The sequence below is a fragment of the Cladophialophora immunda genome (genome assembly GCF_000835495.1).
Source record: "Cladophialophora immunda strain CBS 83496 unplaced genomic scaffold supercont1.6, whole genome shotgun sequence".
In the NCBI taxonomy this organism is placed as follows: Eukaryota; Fungi; Ascomycota; class Eurotiomycetes; order Chaetothyriales; family Herpotrichiellaceae; genus Cladophialophora; species Cladophialophora immunda.
In genome coordinates this window covers 3333973-3350332 of record NW_015622546.1, presented here as the reverse complement: position 1 = coordinate 3350332, position 16360 = coordinate 3333973, and the positions used below count along the sequence as shown (strand labels likewise).

The following is a 16360-nucleotide window of genomic DNA, read 5'->3' as shown; positions in this document are numbered from 1 at the left end:
CGCTGGAGCTCGGTCGGCCAACATGGCGTCAAAACCCATCACACTGCAAATACGCCCACGAGGTAAGTAAAAGCGGGCTGGAACCAATACCCGGGCAGAATCTTGCCCTCCTCGACGCCTCCCTGCTAACAATTTCATAGGGAAGCCCATAAAATCCCTACCGGAGTCGGTCGACCTGAAACCCGATGCCTCCGCAGCCGAGTTGTACTCCGAACTTGCACGCAGGACCAAATACTCGATTCACCAGCTGCGCGTGACAAAGGGCTCCGATGGCAGTGTCGTGGTCAACGCCAAGGATACATCGATACATCAAACCGGTCTACGTGATCAGAGTACGGTCTATGTCAAAGATCTGGGGACACAAGTGGCATGGCGGACTGTCTTCCTGGTCGAGTATTTTGGCCCGATCCTGATACATCCATTGATGCTGGCCCTCCGACCGTACATCTACCCATCCGCCAGTAAAGAGGCATCTCAACTACAACAGCTGCTGTGTGTGTTGATATGCTTGCACTTCGCCAAGCGAGAGCTCGAGACGTTGTTTGTCCACCGCTTCTCGGCCGCTACTATGCCTATCCGCAACATCTTCAAGAACAGTTTCCATTATTGGATTCTCTCTGGTCTCATGATTGCAGCTTTCATCTATTCCCCTTACTCCGCCGCAGCACAAGACCCGAACCCACTGCTCTTCTACCCTGGATTGGTCATCTTCGTACTCGGGGAACTGGGCAATCTCCAAACACACCTCACGTTGAAAGGACTACGGAGTGCGGGAGGGTCCGAACGGGGAATCCCACAAGGGTTCTTGTTCAATCTCGTCACCTGCCCCAACTACATGACGGAGACCATCTCTTGGGTTGGGGTTTATCTTCTGAGCGGCCTGAGCTGGGGAGTGCTCATCTTTCTCGTCGTCTCCGTCCTCCAGATGGGGCAATGGGCAGCAAAAAAGGAGCGAAGATACCGCAAGGAGTTTGGTGACAAATACAAGAAGAAGAAATTCACCATGCTACCAGGGATCTGGTAAGGTATCAGAGATCCGGTTAATGTTTCTCAAGGAAAGAGGCAACCCCAGTGACTTGAACTGTAATGGACTGAAGCGAGTTTGAGGCAGGGGTCAGCTACATCTGACAGTAATAAAGCATGACATCGCACGCTGTCTCGCTGCTTCACTGTCTCATCAGATGATACCGGGCTCCCGCCAAGTGAAGTGAAGAGGCTACGCTCCAATGTGCAATCTTTGCCTATAAAGATCTCGAGACGTTCTCTCGACCAAAAGACACGGCAGAATCGATATTTGACTCGACCTCAGCAACCTTTCAACCTACACCTTGCCTTTCCATCTAGCAGCGGCAAAACTGTCGTCGAGATGAAGCTCATTCTGGGGCTAATCACTTACCTTCTACACCTAGTCAACGCGGAGCTTGCTCACTTCGAAGCTGTCATTATCGCCCGCAGCGAAACATCCTCGGACCTTTCACATGCTGACGATGTTCTTACATTTAACATCGACCCTGACATGCCGGACCCAGAGTGTGGTTTGACGTACGAGGCGAATATCAATGTCAAAAATCGCGGAGACCCGTCAAAGACCAGCGACTATTGCAATCTCGTTTACGATTACATCACGGACACAGCCAGCAATGGCCAGGCATCAAAGGATGTTAATGTAGTCTACACCTGCCCTGGCGCTCCAGAGCCAACAGACCCCGAAGGCTATGGTTCTCTCGACATCAAATTTATTCTCAATGCACCTGCCGATTTTGCGCGCGATCAAACTCAAGAACCGGCTACCTTACATCTTCTCAACATCCACGATGCTGCCGACCTCACGATGCCCATCTCGATTAGCTACAAAGTCACGTCCAATTCAGAGATCATCTGGCAATTCATCAACTGCCCATGACCATAACTACATCCAAAAGGCCAACAACAAGCCAACGAGGTCCACAAAGCGACACTATTTTGCGAAGGCTCACTTGCGGATTTAATATGGGAGCAGGCCAAGAATCAAGCATTGTGTGCATCAGCCCTTCAGCTTCATCGGCTGGATCAAGGCAAGCAGACTGGATATGGATGCGAGGTCGAATTAGCCAGGGACAGGCTTCAGAGCGGTGGATGTGATCAGAGTAACTTCAGTTTTTCCGGGAATCTCGATAGCAAGACCAGTTTACCATAGAAACGAGCCAGCCTCAATTAGGCCTTGTGGTCATCTGTAAATGAGAATATTTCCGTTCTGAGCACATAATATAATCCGGAGTAGATTATCAGTGGTTCTTACTGGCAGTGGCATAGACCACTTGATGACAGTCAGACTGCAAGGCTGTGAGGCTGCGAGGCTGCGAGGCTGGCTACTTTGGAGAATGTGGAGTGAGGACTCCTAGGGAAGTTGGCGCCGCCTGCAACCACTTTCTGCCACCATATCCATCTCAGCCCAAGTGATGTGAGCACGAACAATGGCCTGTCGAGCAGCGGCTTGAGATTTAGCCTCCTGATTTGCCCAGAGGCAGCTCACAATGCACTTCGCCCTCCCCCCGCGCAAAACATCCCATCCTCCTCCCTACGTTCGGAACAGCAACTTGACTGCCGCATCCCAGAGACGGCGGAAGCAATTCCAACTCGGTGCCTACTTCGTGTTGGGAATATTGACGTTGTACCTTGTCGTCCGGTTTGTTCTTTCGTTCGATTTAACAGGGGAGCACAACGATGGCGCAACTTCAATTGAAGGGCCTCAAGATATTGTTCTCGTGACGGTGTTTGACAATGAGACCATGAACGAAGACTACATGCGGATAGTAAAGACAAACCGAGATGATTATGCCAGGAGACATGGTAGCGCATGTTGCACTTGAGACACTGGACTAGAGTGAGCTGATGGTGATCTAGGGTACAAGAACTTCTACACCAACACGACGGCGTATTTCCACCTCGTTGACCCTTCTCCGTTATCCTGGTCGACGATACCAGCAATGCGACATGCTTTGACAGAGCATGCCACAAGCACCTTTTTCTGGTCCTTGTCCGTCGACGCCTTCATAACGAATCCTTCAGTGTCACTAGAGTCCCACATCCTCCAACCACTCGAGTCGCTCATGCTCAAGGACATTCCTGTCGTTCCACCAGACTCGGTCATTCACACATTCTCTCACCTCAAGCCTTCTCGCACGCACCTAATACTGTCGCAAGACATGGACAATCTTGCCCATACCTCTTTCATCCTGCGCAACACCCCCTTCAGCACCAAAACGCCAGACAATTGGGCCCATTACTTCCTGGATGCCTGGTTCGATCCCTTATACCGTGCCTATGCATTTCAGAAAGCAGAGAACCATGCGCTCGAGCACCTGGTCCAATGGCACCCCACGGTTCTAGCCAAGTTGGTACTGATCGAGCAACGCTGGATCAATTCCTACAACTACGCCACACCACCGGCGAAAGACCCGTTGACGGGTCTCACCCGCACTCACGACAGCATGTGGCAAGAAGGGGATTTGGTGGTCAATCTAAAAGGATGCAGGGAAAGCGACAAGCGGGACTGCGAAGACGAAATGAGATATTATTTTACCAGATGGGAGAAAGAAGTGGAAAAGCTAGACGGGAAGAAGCCAGAACATAACGTTGGACCTCCGAGACCGAGGGCGGTCAAAGATGAGAGGAAGAAAGCCGACGTGGTCAAATCCGTGGAAAGATGAGACCCAATCCCCGGGTATCTTCCATACCGACGTTAGCCTGGAGTTGCTTGTGTGGTGGCTCATTTTCGGGCGGAGTTCGTATCCAGCGAGGCACGGCAGCGATAGAAGACCACTTGTATAACAGATTTTCCTTGAGGCACAGGCGCAATATCGGAACATGACGAGCAAGGCCATGGGATATTTCGGGACATCAAGATCGGCCAACAGAACCAATAGAGCGATATCTTTTGTGAGAATTTGACAAGGCAGCACAAGTCCCAGTTTCCAGCTTGTCTTCTTGACCCTCCCCTTGGTGTTCCCGGCTTCAGGCGAGGTCTCCTCTTTCAGCTCGCAGTTTGTCATACCTCAGCACCGCTCCGAGCAGTACCTGGGCACCGATGGCGCTGCATGGGTGTCAGCAGGTCAAGGATGTCCAGCAAAGACGATTGACTTACCAGTCTTCCGGGCTGCAGTATTCCTTCGGATTGTGACTGATTCCGTCCTTGGTGACGGTAAAGATCATGCTTGTTGGACAACGACGGTTTGTGTAGCAACTATCATGACCGGCGCCGCTGATCATATATTTCCACAACTGCCCATCGTCGGCAGTCATGGGGAGGTCTTCACACACCTCCTTCGCGCTCGCCTCGACGGCAGCAACACAGTCGGCATGGAAATTGACTGCCGGGCTGTCCACCAGTTCCTTCCATTCCACTTTGCAGCCTTTCTCGCTCTCTTTCTCTGCAATCCTTGCGAATTCTGATCGACATGTTTCCTCAATCTCGGCGAGCTTGGCATCCTCAGTGTGTCGAATATCCAGAGTGAAGGTCACCGTGTGAGCCATGGTGTTGATCGACCCGGGCTGTTGGTTTAGGATGCCGGTCGTTGCAAGACCTCCAAGTTTCTTCGCAATGGCGTTGGACTCGACAATCAGCTTTGCAGCGCACAGCATCGAGTCCATCCTAGCCGTGAAAGGGGTGGTTCCGGCGTGAGTATCGCGCCCCTTTACTGTGATTTCAAACCATTTGAATGCTTGCACACCTGTCACGACTCAGATTGCGGTCTTATCAATATGCTCGACAGTCACTGACCTTTGACGACCCCTACTCTCCTTTTCTCCGCTTCCAGGATGGGACCTTGCTCGATATGAACTTCGAAGTGGGCGGCTATGGGAAATGCTTTGTAGGACGCCGGCTGTGACCCGAGATATCCAATCCTTTCGAGTTCTTGCTTCATTGTCTTGCGGTGTCCATCGTCTCCTGGTGACACTTCGGGCAGATTCCAGGCCGTTTCCAAAGACACCGCTTCAGCCCATACGCCAGACGACACGGCCATCATAGGAAAGCGCGCGCCCTCTTCGTTGGTCCAGTTCACTACCCCAATACTTCCTTCGGTCTCAACATTGTTTTCGTGCAGAACCCTCAGGACTTCAAGCCCGGAGTTGACACCCAAGATGCCGTCATATCTCCCGCCTGTCGGTTGAGTGTCGAGATGCGAGCCCATCATGATCGGAGGCGCTTTGGGGTTCTTCCCGGGCCTCACAGCGAACATGTTTCCCATCTGGTCAATAGTTGTCTTGCAATTCAACGAGGCAGTGACGCCCATGAACCAGTCTCGTACTTCCTTGTCCGCGTCATTGAGACTCAGCCTTGCCATTCCAGTTTCGACAGGGTCACTGGTCGAGCACTGCGTCAGGAGCAGTTCTCTATGGGGGGGTTAGGGGTGACTTTTACACTTACTCTCCATAGCGATGGGCAGCGCCATACTTGCAGCCACTGTGAATGGCATCCATCAACCGCGATTGGTTGACTTTCAAGGCAGAGATGTCATGCTTTGATCGGGTACCATTGACGCCGTTCACTGCATGAGTGCCGTTTACAGCCATTCTTCTGATCGGCCAGCTCCTCAGCCACCTGCTCGAACTTCCCGGACTGAAAGAAGCGAAGGATCTGGAAACAGGAGACGAGGATGGTTTGCACGCGCGAGACGGTCTCACAGTCAGTCGCTGTCCCAGATTCCGGCCAAGGTCAAAGCAAGGTGCTACAAGGGACATGGGCAAATTAATTGTGTGTCATCCAGGACACCCCTAGAGGCATTATTTCTTTTCTTTTCTTTCGTCGGACGATCGCGGTGGCTATTGATTAAGTTCGGCTCTCTGGTTGATACGGGGCGAGCGACGAAGAGGTATCTAAGGAGTTGTCCGCTCGCGAACCTGCCGTGTTCTGAGGGTGTTTAACGACTCGACCTTGCCACTCGCCTCCATAGTAGTTGGAGAAAAAAGATACAGGTGGAGATACCCGACAACAGTCTCACGGCCTCTGCTCGCGGCTCATTGAAGAACAAGATACTGCCTGTATTGCTCTGGCGTGTCTGACTAGAAGGGAAAACAGGACAACGGTCGCGTTCTGAATTGCCTAGAGATGCTTCATGGCCCATTGATGCCACCAGGTCACAACCACAATGCTCCTCTCCTGAACGGTTGTTGGTGGTTGTATATTCGAGACGCGTCCAGTATACTTGGGACCAAAGCTCTAGAGCTACTCATTTTCCCCTTCTTTCTGACTGTCATCACTAAGAGCTGGATGTCGGAGAGATGCTGTGATACTACAACAGGGCGACAAGGCTGAAGGTATGGCATTGCGATATTAATATTGGATGTTTGGGCGTGGTGTCAATGGTTTACTTGCGTCCCCACTTGTCACAGGCAAGGGCAGGGAAGTCCTTCTAGGGGCTTTCTGGGGGTGCGTAGCCGATCACTAGCTGAGACGCTTAGCTGGAGAAACCGCCTACTGGCAGCCTCACCGGCCCCCAGTTGCCCGGTTAAGGGGCTGCTCCGCCAACATCTTGGTTAAAGCTCCAGTTAAAGCAGCCTTCACTCCTTCACTCCTGCTTTCATTCTCCCCTCTCACGAATTACTTCATGAGCCATGCCAACACACGCCATTCCCCCGCCAAGTATGCCACAGGATACAATAATAGAACAAAGACCACGTTCATCCCTCCCCAGCATCTTCAAGATCAATAGCAGCCATGAGTGAATCTCTGTCACTTTATTGCATCCTCAAGGTGGATCACGAGCTCACGGCGAATAGTTAGAAGAGATTGCTGTCACTCACTGTGGCCACCACACCACCTTGCCCACACTTTTCCTTCACCTCGATTTGCATGCCAGCAAAACAAACTCTTTATATGATATCTTTCTATATCTAATGCTGTTCTGCACAAACACCTTTCACTTCTTTCTTTCCGGTATTCTTTGCATAAATAGATAGGGGTCTGACACTTTCCTTTTCTTCTGCTGTACCTTTTCTGACAAGGATTTTCTCTGGTGGAACGTCCCACAACGGTGCTTCTCTATATCCTTTTTATTGGCGACGAATATCAACGTAGAAACAACATGGAGCCTGATGAGACTACGTTGAATCCAGATGTCATTGACAAGAGACCCCAAAGTTCTACGCCTCCGCTGCGGATGAACGTGGAAGACGCCGCAGCAGCAGACATTTTCCGCAACCACCGTCGCCTTGTTGGTTGGGTCCTCGAGAATGATGGATACTTGCACCCGCACGCTCAGATCGCCTTCAGCTCGCGCAACGGCTACCATGCTGTAGTCGCTGATGGACAATCTCTTGTGAGCGGGACGCGTATCGCCAGTTGCCCGATGCCAATCACACTATCAGTGCTTAATGCCTTCGACATCACTCCATTCTCAAATCATGGCACGCGCTTTCCGATGTCTTTCCTAAGGAAGCAGTCGCAGAAACCCGAATCTCTGCAAGCCTTCTTTTTGATGGAGCAGCTGATCCTGGGCGAGAACTCTTGGTGGGCTCCCTACATTGCTACCTTGCCCACAGTGGAAGACATCAGCGCGATGCAATTCGACGAGGAAGCGGATGCCATGTGGCTGGAGGGAACCAATCTCAAAGGCGGCCTCTCCACGCAAGCTGCCAAATGGAAAGACATGTATCTACAAGGCTCGGCTCATCTGAGGGGACTGGGCTGGCCCAGTGCGCTGAACGGATCCTACACATGGTACGCCGGCATGAACTGCCCTCTCTCTGACCCATCATGACTTACAAACAGACCATAGGCCTCGTTTTCGCTGGGCGGCCACCATTTTCGGCAGCCGTTCTTTCACTTCACAGGTTCTCGATGCAACCCTGCCCGCAGACCTTGCGACCATCCATCGCAGCCAACAGCCGTACAACCTCGTCAAGCTCTTTGGAGACCGTTTTGCAGTACTACTTCCACTCCTTGATCTCCTCAACCACAAACCCGCGGCTCAGATCGAATGGCAAGCCCAGTACCATTTCGTCGGGCTACAGATTCTCGAAACCTATGAGTCGGGGCAGCAGCTTTACAACAACTACGGTCCCCGGGACAATGAGGGTCTCCTGCTGGCATACGGCTTCACCATTCCAGGCAACCCGTTCGACCATTTTGTCGTCAGCATCAAGGCGCCGCCCGGGTCGCCTTTGGATGTGGCTCGCCGGGCGTGGAAACAGGACATCAGATCAGACATTGAAAGGAGATGCTTCATATTCAACCACAAACATCCCGAGTCGACGTCCGCGCTAGTTCTAGAGTCGTCGCTCTTTTCGTTCGATTTGTTGGACAGTATTTCCATCCTGTGCGCCAATGACCGTGAAATGCAGAGCATGACAATGAGAAACCAGTCGTTGATGAGCTACTGTCTCACCGACAAGCCCCGGTTCCAAGACCGCCGTATTATATTGGCGACCTTGAGCCAACTTCTGAGAGAATGCATTGCGCGCGCTAAAAGGCTGAGGAGCACCGATCCCCGTCGAACCATTCCCGGACTGGAGCCTGCCAATTCGAAACAACAAAATGCCAAGGTCTACCGCGAGAGCCAGCTGGAGATTGTCGAAACAGCGGTTGCACTTTGTACCTTCGTGTTGAAATGCGCCATCAGTGGGACCGTCGACCCCGAACGGATGTTGACCACCATGCAGGACCAAGTTTCACGCTCTGCTTTGGCGAATCTGAGACTCCTAGGTAATAGGCACGTTCGGCTTACTCGCCCGTCCGAGCTTCTTAGTCTGGATGGCATGATCGAGATGATTCCGAATTCCGAAGGCGTCCGAAAATGCTTGGTTAGTTTGAGCCAACAACTTCAGAGCAACGCTCATGGTGAAGGATCAATTGATACGTCGGGTCCAACGAGCGTCATCAAAGGTCAACTTGCCGCTACTCTTTCGGCGCTGTACAGCGAATATGCTCACGGAGTCAAACTCCCCCAGAGAATCACGGAGTGGGTCAAACAGCTAGTCACATGGTATCCACCGGATAGCGAGTCCTGGGCATATGTACCGACTCCTGGTCCTTGGGAATCTGGAGAAGAACCACCAGCTGAATTAATGAACCTGCTTGCCGCCCGGGCTGCCCTGTCTCCGACAATAGCGGTGGAGTCGAGCGTCAAACGATGGCTGAGACCAGAGAGGATATGCTGGGGATGGAATGTCATGGAGGAAGAGAAGGTGATTGTCCCATCGTATCTTGCAGAGGCAGATGCCGATGGAGCGAGAGATGGCATATCGGTTTTGATTTATTGGCAGCAGTACTAGGAACATTGGGACCAGCTCCATCCGGCCCTGGATTCCGAACGACTCTGCCCAGAAGCATTTGATGAATATTCAAGGGTAAATAGGTGTTGCTGCTCGCGTGAGCCTGAGTTGTTATTGCCGAGACTTTGGTATTTCAGACGACCGAAGCCTTCTCATGAATAAGACATTCAATAGATGGTTATTTCTGCGTAAATGCTGTCAGCATATCAGGGCGAGGCTGCGGTTAATGGAAAGCCGAAGTATTGCCGACCGAAAGGCATCTATGACGAGGCCAAGCTTCTGACCAATCAGCGGAGCTCAATATCGAAGACTTCAACCATTGATTTCGTATTGATTGACGCCTCTCCTCTCCACGTCCGACGTCCTTGCTTCCTCCCTCCTCCCTCCTTTCCCGCCGCCACACTCGTTAGGAGTGTCCCGTCGTCCTCACATCCCTCCCAAAATGATTGTCCGGTCGTCTGCCGCGAGAAACGTGGCCCGCGCGGCCTCCAACACAGCTTCACGGTCAGCCAACTCCTCCATCGCCGCTACCAGCTCCTCCACCCTCCAATCCCGCCGATCCTACGCCACCGTCCAAGAAGGACAACCCCAGCAGAGACGCTATGGCGGTCTGAAGGACCAGGACCGGATATTTCAAAACCTCTACGGCCACCATGGCACGGACCTGAAGAGCGCCATGAAATACGGCGACTGGTACAAAACCAAGGAGATCCTACTGAAGGGCCATGACTGGTTGATCAATGAGATTAAAGCTTCGGGCTTGAGAGGAAGAGGCGGTGCGGGATTTCCGAGTGGGTTGAAATTTGTACGTCTCTGGCGCAGAGCGTGATGGGCAAACGGAATGCTAACCGAGGGAATGATAGTCGTTCATGAACTTTAAGGGCTGGGAAAACGATAAGAAACCACGCTACCTGGTCGTCAACGCCGATGAAGGCGAGCCGGGGACTTGCAAAGATCGAGAAATCATGCGCAAAGATCCGCACAAACTCGTCGAGGGGTGCTTGGTGGTTGGTCGCGCCATGAACGCCACCGCAGCGTACATCTACATCCGCGGCGAATTTTACCACGAAGCCACTGTTCTCCAGCGCGCCATCCAAGAGGCATATAAAGAAGGCTTGCTTGGCAAGAATGCCTGCGGCTCAGGCTACGACTTTGATGTCTACCTACACCGAGGCATGGGCGCATACGTGTGTGGAGAGGAGACTTCACTCATCGAATCACTCGAGGGGAAGGCTGGAAAGCCTCGCCTCAAGCCACCCTTCCCTGCGGCCGTCGGTCTTTTTGGATGTCCCTCCACCGTCACAAACGTCGAAACAGTGGCAGTTTGCCCCACCATCGTTCGACGGGGTGCGAAATGGTTCGCCAGCTTCGGTCGCGAGCGCAACCAGGGCACCAAGCTGTTTTGTATATCTGGACACGTCAACAACCCGTGCACTGTCGAGGAAGAGATGTCTATTCCTCTCCGAGAATTGATTGAGAAGCACTGTGGCGGTGTCCGGGGCGGCTGGGACAACTTGCAAGCCATTATCCCGGGTGGTTCGTCGACACCAATTCTACCCAAACATGTCTGCGACGATCAGTTGATGGACTTTGACGCCTTGAAGGACAGCCAATCCGGTCTAGGCACCGCGGCGGTGATTGTGATGGATAAATCTGCTGATGTGGTTAGGATGATTGCCAGACTGAGCGCCTTCTACAAGCATGAAAGTTGCGGGCAGTGCACGCCCTGTCGAGAGGGGAGTGCGTGGACAGCGAAGATTATGGAGAGATTTGAGAAGGGCCAGGCAAGAGCGCGCGAGATTGATATGATGCAGGAGATCACGAAGCAAGTTGAGGGGCATAGTATTTGCGGTAAGCGTTTTCTTCCTTTCTGTCCCTTTCCGAAGCCTCCCGCCGCTCTATATGGACATGGACACTAATTACTGTGTTGCAGCCTTGGGTGAAGCTTTCGCATGGCCTGTCCAAGGTCTCATTCGCCATTTTCGACCCCAGCTTGAGGCACGCATTCAGGAATACTCAAAGGCTGCCGGTGGCGAAGCCCTGGCGGGTGGATGGGAGCCTGACGCTGCGAAGAAAGGGTTGCTCATCGCGCCTGGACAATAAATCATAAAGGGATCTGTGGAGGAGGGTGGTTGCCCGATGAAGTCTCAGGAGGAAGTTTGCAAGGTCGAGTTTCCGATCCGAATATCATGGGGTTGATATTACTCTCTGAGCAGCACAAGGCTGCGTCTCTGAAGCGTACGGGCGTTTCCTTCCATTGCGACTGAGAGAGACGACGTGGAATAAAATTGTACATATATTTCATTCCAAACACTACCGTTTCGTCTTTCCTGGTGATTGATATTGATGACGAACCATCCCCGGGTGTTTCGCCCTCCTCTGATTCATCCACATGTGCAATCTCCGTTCAAAACATCAGGAGGAGTCGATACCATCCACCACTTCCCTCACATGCCTCGTCCCAAACGTTACATCGACACAGCTGGAGGATCCTCCTGGAATCCGGTCAGCAACGAGTCCCACTGGACGTCGAGGACCCCCAGTGACTCGGGCCGGTTGCCGACAATGATGGCGGCAAAGGTCTTTTCCGCCCTTCACCATCACGGCGATCCTTTTGGGAGTGGTTCTTCTAGAACGAGGCACCTGGCCTTGATGTCATCCGGTCATTATTGCGTTCCCTGGAGGCGGGTGAATTGTCTGTGAAGGCTAGTCCGTCTCTCATGTAACGGCTTCTTCCAACGGGGCCAGTCAGATGGCAAAGGGCCGATTGCACCCCGGTGATTGGGGCGCAGCCTTTCGATCTTCTCGGATGGTCCTTAAAATGCTTTGATGGTTGCGGCTCTACATGTGCAATCAACCATATGTCCTTCGACTGTTTATTGATGAGAGAGAGCATCTCTCCCGATCATACGAGAGTAGCAAAGAGTCTCACAACGCTGCAGTTGATTGAACGCCATCATGGGTTCACGGTTCATTCCCACCATGGCTTCCCAGTCGCTAGGCCGAGCGTGGTACCACAGTCTGGAGCACAAAATCGAGCTCTGCGAGAAATACGGCTTCGAGGCCGTTGAACTCTTCTTCGAGGACCTCGAAGGCGTGGCAAAGGCTCTACCTCTCTCACATCCGGCCCTGCCACCCGGTTCCTCATTTACCGACTCTACAGCACTCCAAGAAAGACAGCTTGCGGCAGCGGAGTACATCCACGACCTCTGCCTCCACCACCAGCTGGAAATCCTCTGCCTGCAACCGTTCATGCACTACGAGGGTCGCCTGGACTCGTCATCCCACGAGGAAGCCATCCAGAGCCTGCACTTCTGGATCCAGCTCGCCCAGCGCCTCGGCACCGACCTGATCCAGATCCCATCCAGCTTCCTCCCTGCGTCACAGTGTACCGGCGACCGGGACAGGATCGTCGCGGATCTGCGACAAGTTGCAGAGATTGGTCTTCGACACGATCCCCCCGTCCGTTTCGCATACGAGGCTCTTGCTTGGGGAACACACGTCGACACGTGGGACGCGGCGTGGTCGATTGTGCTGGAAGTGGACAGGCCCAATTTCGGGACATGCATCGACGCCTTCAATCTCGCCGGGCGAGTCTTTGCCGATCCGGCGTCGCCGTCGGGCCTGAACCCCACGGCCTACCAAGACACCCAGAACGCACTTTCGAAGCTGCGGGACGAGCTGCCGCAGGCGTTGGAGAAAGTGTTCTACGTCGAGGTCTGCGATGGCGAGAGACTGGATGCTCCACTGAGAGCCGGCCATGAGTGGTACGACCCCGAGCAGCCTGCGCGAATGTCCTGGTCACGGAATGCCCGGTTATTCCCCTTCGAGAGCAAAGGATACCTCCCCGCCCTGGAGATTCTGGAAGCGGTGTGCGACGCCGGATATAGGGGACACATCTCCTTTGAATTGTTCTCCCGGACAGCAAATCAGCCCGGCAAGGACGTCCCTGAGGACCACGCCAAAAGGGGAGCCGTGGCATGGAGGAGACTGGCAGAGCATATGGGCTGGCGCAAGCAGGAAACCAGTGCAGACTCTGAACCGCGGAGCGATCGTCGGTATGTGTGTTCCCTTCAGGCTTTGACGATGTAGATATTGACTGTCTCCTCAGTGTCAGTATCTCTAGCGCTACCGACTCCCGCTCAATCGCCTCTGATGCCTCTCCCTGTTCGAGTCCGCGGCTGTAGCAGACATGATGCAAGAGGTGGATCGTGTTTAACCTGCACTCTTGAGATGCATGCACAGATACGAGTTGGCAGTTGGGGCCTGTGTATGGTCCACCTTTTCGACGCTGTTCCACACGTTTGAGATACCCCTGACATGATATAGAGATATAGAGGGATACATGATGTACATGAAACTTTGCAGCAGCGACGTATCGAGGGTTTCTCCTCAAGCCCCGGGCCTAGAATAGTCCAATCTCCTGACCCTCTTCCACACTTCCCTCACGCACCTCTCCTGGCCTTGCCTGGCCGTCTCGCCATCTGGACCGTCGCTGGCGGGCCGGATGGCAAGATACAGCCTCCCGCCCAGCTTGGCGTCGACAATGTCCGCGGTCTCCCAGTCGTCCGGCGGGTTCGCCGTGGTGACCAGCCCGCCGGCCTCGGTCAGCAGACAGATGCCCGCGGCGACGTCCCACTCCCAGCAGCCGCCCTCCCACCAGATGTCGAAGCTGCCCATGGCCGTGTAGGCGAGGTCCATGGTCGCGCTGCCCAGGCTGCGCATGCCGTGGACCATGCCGCCCTTGCCGCCGCGCGCGCCCAGCTCGGCGGCCATGTTGACAAAGCTGTCGACCTTGCGGTGGAGGTTGCCGTTGGGCACGTCCCGGCGGTCTTTCCCCCACTCGAAGGCGAAGATACACTGCGCGGGCGCCGCCCGGGGGATGGGCCCTACGCCCTGGCGGCCCAGCAGCGGCAGCCGGGTGGTCTCGTTCAGCCAGGCGCCGCGGCCGCGGCACGCCGAGAACAGCTGGCCCAGCAGCGGCGCGTGCACGACGCCCACCACGGGCGTGTGGCCGACCACCAGCGCGATGCTCACACAGAACATGCCGAAGCCGTGCGTGAAGTTGACCGTCCCGTCCAGCGGGTCGACCACCCACGTCGGCCGGTCCGCGCGCACCAGGTACTCCTTCGACGCGCCCCGCGAGTACATCTCCTCGCCGACGAAGGCGTGCAACGGGTACCGCCGGCGCACGGCCGAGTGGATGAACTCCTCGACCTCGGTGTCGGTGGCGGTCACGATGTCGACGGCGTTGAGCTTCTCGTGCATCACCAGTTCCTCTTGGGGGGATCCGGCGTTGGCATGGTCCTTGTCGCTGTTGTCCCTGTCGTCCCGCCGCCTCCGCTGGAGACTCTTCAGGAGGATCTGTCCCGCGTCTCGGCCCAGCTGGATGGCAAAGGCGTAAATCTCCCCCAGCTCTTCGTCCGAGATGGTGTGCTGCCTCGTGTCGTCGGGCATGTTCTCTTCGGATATCCGGGGGGGGGGGTACAGGTTGGAAATCCCCGGTCTTGTATAGGGGTCACGAGATTACACTTCGAGAATGTCCCGGTTCCGGAAGAATGCTGCAGGGGAAGGTAGATGTGTCTGTGTCTATGTCCGTCAGTCTATCTGTCAGTCAGTCCATGCTACCAGGAGTCAAGTCCCGCTCGACACGCCCCGAAGGATTCGAGGACCCGGGTCGGTTATCCACGGGCTCAGTTGCCGATCAGCCCCTCGTCGGAACCCATCCCCTGTTGAAGGCTCTGTCTGACCCGGGCGAGTTCTTTGCCGACGAGCAGAAAGGGCATTCACCCGCTTCCAGCTCTTTCGCAATGCATCTGGCGGCGTCAGAGGAAACTATCCCGTCCACGTCGGCCCTGCGCAGTGGTCGATCATCTTGTCCGCCGCTGGCGCTGTTCAGGCGACGGTCTCTGTCCCTAGACTCTGATTGCATGTCTGACTGGTTTTGGGGTTGCGGTCGGAGTGGGGAAATGGCAGCATGACACTGTCTGTATACAATATCTGCTCGACTGCTGTTTAGAATAGTGTGTACAGAGGTAAGACTATTATATTATATCGACAGCTACCAGAAACAGCCTCGCCTCTGCTGCTGATCTGGCTCAGTGATACTTCTGCAGGAGGCATGTGAGACATTCATACCACTTTACGCCTGTCTCTCGCTTTGCGGACTTCAAGCCCAGAAGCTGGTCGTTGATCAATATCACGCAGTCGTCCAAAGCAAAACCCCGGGAGAGACTATCCTCTTCCTCCTCATCAATCAGAAAAACAATCCCTTGTTGCATAGATTCCCCTGATATATCATATCTTATTTCCCATCCCACTCACTCCTCTCCTTCGCCTCCAAGTCAAAACGACACTGCCAACGATGTCCGGTACCAACACCACCAATGTCCCGACGTCTCTTCCCGCACGACCCAAGCGGAAACTCCTGCTCATCAACGGCCCCAACCTCAACCTGCTCGGCACGCGGGAGCCGCACATCTACGGCTCGACGACGCTAAGCGACGTGGTCACCTCGATCGTGGCGCGGGGCCAGAGGCTCGAGATCGAGGTGGTGGCCTTCCAGTCGAACCACGAGGGGCAGATCGTCGACTTTATCCAGTCGCATTTCACCCCGCCACCAGTCCCAACATCAGCATCGACACAGTCCACGCTCCCTAGTGCTACCACTACCACCACCACCCCCCGACGCACGAGGACAGGCGTGATCATCAACCCCGCGGCCTTCACGCACACCAGCGTCGCCATCCGCGACGCCCTGCTGGCCACCGCGCTGCCCTTCGTCGAGGTGCACGTCTCCAACATCCACGCCCGCGAGCCCTGGCGCACCCACTCGTACTTCTCGGACCAGGCCGTCGGCGTGCTCCTCGGCCTCGGCGTCTACGGGTACACCGCCGCCCTGGAGTTCTGGGCCCAGCGCTGGGACAAGGAGGACGCGGACGAAGGGTTCGAGACCACGGGGGAGGTGGAGGGGGAGGTACGTGCGGTTGAGGGAGGAGAGGGAGGCGAGCGCGAAGATAGGGTACAGGAAAAGGGTTGGACGGTGGCATTGACAAGTGTCTAGGTAGGTGGGTAGGTGGGTAGGAAATGACTCGAGCGGGAGGTAGCT

At 54.6% G+C, this 16360-nt stretch overlaps 9 protein-coding genes across 9 annotated transcripts; 7 read left to right on the top strand and 2 right to left on the bottom strand.

Annotated features, from left to right (window-relative positions):
- Positions 1-22: 22 nt before the first annotated feature.
- On the top strand, positions 23-1024 carry PV07_10624 (uncharacterized protein; the record flags this gene model as incomplete). The annotated part of the gene is made up of 2 exons (XM_016397971.1): positions 23-62; positions 141-1024. The coding sequence occupies 2 exons, from the start codon at positions 23-25 to the stop codon at positions 1022-1024; spliced, it is 924 nt and encodes a 307-aa protein (XP_016245162.1).
- Positions 1025-1366: 342 nt separating this feature from the next.
- Positions 1367-1903, top strand: PV07_10623 (uncharacterized protein; the record flags this gene model as incomplete). The annotated part of the gene is made up of 1 exon (XM_016397970.1): positions 1367-1903. One exon carries the CDS (start codon positions 1367-1369, stop codon positions 1901-1903), a length of 537 nt encoding a protein of 178 aa, XP_016245161.1.
- A 499-nt stretch (positions 1904-2402) lies between these two features.
- PV07_10622 (uncharacterized protein) lies at positions 2403-4073 on the top strand. The gene is made up of 2 exons (XM_016397969.1): positions 2403-2829; positions 2884-4073. Exons 1-2 carry the CDS (start codon positions 2514-2516, stop codon positions 3687-3689), a joined length of 1122 nt encoding a protein of 373 aa, XP_016245160.1. The 5' UTR covers positions 2403-2513; the 3' UTR covers positions 3690-4073.
- PV07_10621 (uncharacterized protein) lies at positions 3811-5837 on the bottom strand. Its single transcript, XM_016397968.1, has 4 exons — positions 5408-5837; positions 4760-5343; positions 4124-4709; positions 3811-4072 (listed from the first exon to the last, which is right to left on the bottom strand). The coding sequence occupies exons 1-4, from the start codon at positions 5719-5721 to the stop codon at positions 3994-3996; spliced, it is 1563 nt and encodes a 520-aa protein (XP_016245159.1). The 5' UTR covers positions 5722-5837; the 3' UTR covers positions 3811-3993.
- Positions 5838-6821: 984 nt separating this feature from the next.
- Positions 6822-9445, top strand: PV07_10620 (uncharacterized protein). Its single transcript, XM_016397967.1, has 2 exons — positions 6822-7699; positions 7758-9445. The coding sequence occupies exons 1-2, from the start codon at positions 7065-7067 to the stop codon at positions 9250-9252; spliced, it is 2130 nt and encodes a 709-aa protein (XP_016245158.1). The 5' UTR covers positions 6822-7064; the 3' UTR covers positions 9253-9445.
- Positions 9446-9580: 135 nt separating this feature from the next.
- PV07_10619 (NADH-ubiquinone oxidoreductase 51 kDa subunit, mitochondrial) lies at positions 9581-11715 on the top strand. Its single transcript, XM_016397966.1, has 3 exons — positions 9581-10057; positions 10116-11103; positions 11186-11715. The coding sequence occupies exons 1-3, from the start codon at positions 9695-9697 to the stop codon at positions 11353-11355; spliced, it is 1521 nt and encodes a 506-aa protein (XP_016245157.1). The 5' UTR covers positions 9581-9694; the 3' UTR covers positions 11356-11715.
- A 404-nt stretch (positions 11716-12119) lies between these two features.
- Positions 12120-13603, top strand: PV07_10618 (uncharacterized protein). The gene is made up of 2 exons (XM_016397965.1): positions 12120-13310; positions 13364-13603. The coding sequence occupies exons 1-2, from the start codon at positions 12211-12213 to the stop codon at positions 13437-13439; spliced, it is 1176 nt and encodes a 391-aa protein (XP_016245156.1). The 5' UTR covers positions 12120-12210; the 3' UTR covers positions 13440-13603.
- PV07_10617 (uncharacterized protein) lies at positions 13451-14731 on the bottom strand. Its single transcript, XM_016397964.1, has one exon. The coding sequence runs from the start codon at positions 14707-14709 to the stop codon at positions 13645-13647; it is 1065 nt and encodes a 354-aa protein (XP_016245155.1). The 5' UTR covers positions 14710-14731; the 3' UTR covers positions 13451-13644.
- A 673-nt stretch (positions 14732-15404) lies between these two features.
- On the top strand, positions 15405-16315 carry PV07_10616 (uncharacterized protein; the record flags this gene model as incomplete). Its single annotated transcript, XM_016397963.1, has 1 exon — positions 15405-16315. The coding sequence occupies exon 1, from the start codon at positions 15617-15619 to the stop codon at positions 16313-16315; it is 699 nt and encodes a 232-aa protein (XP_016245154.1). The 5' UTR covers positions 15405-15616.
- Between the last annotated feature and the right edge of the window lie 45 nt (positions 16316-16360).